The sequence below is a fragment of the Cynara cardunculus genome, unplaced genomic scaffold, assembly GCF_001531365.2.
Source record: "Cynara cardunculus var. scolymus isolate 2C unplaced genomic scaffold, CcrdV1 Un_Scaffold_645, whole genome shotgun sequence".
Taxonomy (NCBI): domain Eukaryota; kingdom Viridiplantae; phylum Streptophyta; class Magnoliopsida; order Asterales; family Asteraceae; genus Cynara; species Cynara cardunculus.
Window position 1 is genome coordinate 122,107 of NW_020200599.1, and position 1,218 is coordinate 123,324.

The 1,218-nt window shown below is 36.8% G+C and overlaps 1 protein-coding gene across 5 annotated transcripts in view; it reads left to right on the forward strand.

Annotated features, from left to right (window-relative positions):
- Positions 1 to 1,218, forward strand: part of LOC112501864 (probable translation initiation factor eIF-2B subunit delta) — a 12,404-nt gene that overhangs the window by 3,016 nt on the left and 8,170 nt on the right. For all 5 annotated transcript variants that reach the window (XR_003067577.1, XM_025105601.1, XM_025105602.1 and 2 more), the window contains exon 2: positions 837 to 965. Coding sequence is in view for 4 of the 5 variants with exons in the window: in XM_025105601.1 (XP_024961369.1) it covers positions 837 to 965 (129 nt within the window). In the remaining variant the exon portion in view is untranslated. The remainder of the gene's footprint in view (positions 1 to 836; positions 966 to 1,218) is intronic.

Here is a 1,218-nt window from a genome sequence, read left to right on the forward strand (position 1 = left end):
GATGGTGTATTTAATATATCTCCTGATTATAAGATCTGTCTATTGGATTATTTAAAATGCCTTCTGTAATGTTTTGGGTCTAATGAAAATTCAGTATGCAGAAAAGTCCTAGTATTATAGTAACTAATGGGGCTACAGTTTTCCTGTTTCAATCGTTATTTACTCTCTTCACCTACAGGCCCTTATCTTATGTACATGCATACATGTGCACACACACACACACACATATATATATATAGGGTTGGGTTCACGTGAGACCAGGTTGTTTTCGTGAGACCCATGAGACCACATTTTTACACTTGAAACTTCACAACAAAAACACTGTGAAGGTTTAAAAAAGTCGAACCTTCTCAACAAAAACACTGTGAAGGTTACCTTCACAGTATTTTGCTGTGAAGTTTCAAGTGTAAAAATCTGGTCTTACGGGTCTCGTGGAAACAGGTTGGTCTCACGTGATCCCAAGTCTCTCTCTCTCTCTCTCTATATATATATATATATATAGGGTTGGGTTCACGTGGGACCGAGAGTTTTTCGTGAGACCCGTGAGACTAATTTATGTTCATTGATCAACTTTATAAACTAATGATCTAATGGTTTAAAGTTGCACGGTGGCAATTTTGTAATTATTGAGAACTCTCGTGGCAAATTTTGTGATTAAGAATGTTGAGATTATAGATCTAATCCAAGGGTTGAGAATTGGTCTTACGGGTCACACAAAAAAGCATTGGTCTCATATGATCCCAAGTCTATATATATATATATATATGGCATGGGTGTGTCTACAGGTTCTTCCTCATAAATATAATAACCAAAATATCTATATTCTTGCCATGCAGAAAGTGGGGGAGATCTTGTTCTTAAAGAGCCACTGCAAAAGAATTCAAAGCCACTAAAAGCAAAAACAACAAAGGCTGAGATGCGTGCTTTGCAGGAGACGCAACGAGCTGCAAAAGCTACTGCCAAAGGTTGCAATGTTCTATGAATTAAGATTTCTTAACGGATATGAAATAGCCTGATATTTTTACTTGGTTGGACCTGAAATGATTTGTCATATGTCTCATTTTGTGACATCAAAAGTAACTCTGTTTATTGGCAGCTAACCGATTTGGATCTGATGCATATTAGTTTATATCTCCTAATGATACATTTGTACTAGACCACAACATTTGTCTTCGGAAAACCAAATGTTGTCACTCACAGCCAAATGCTGTTTGCCTC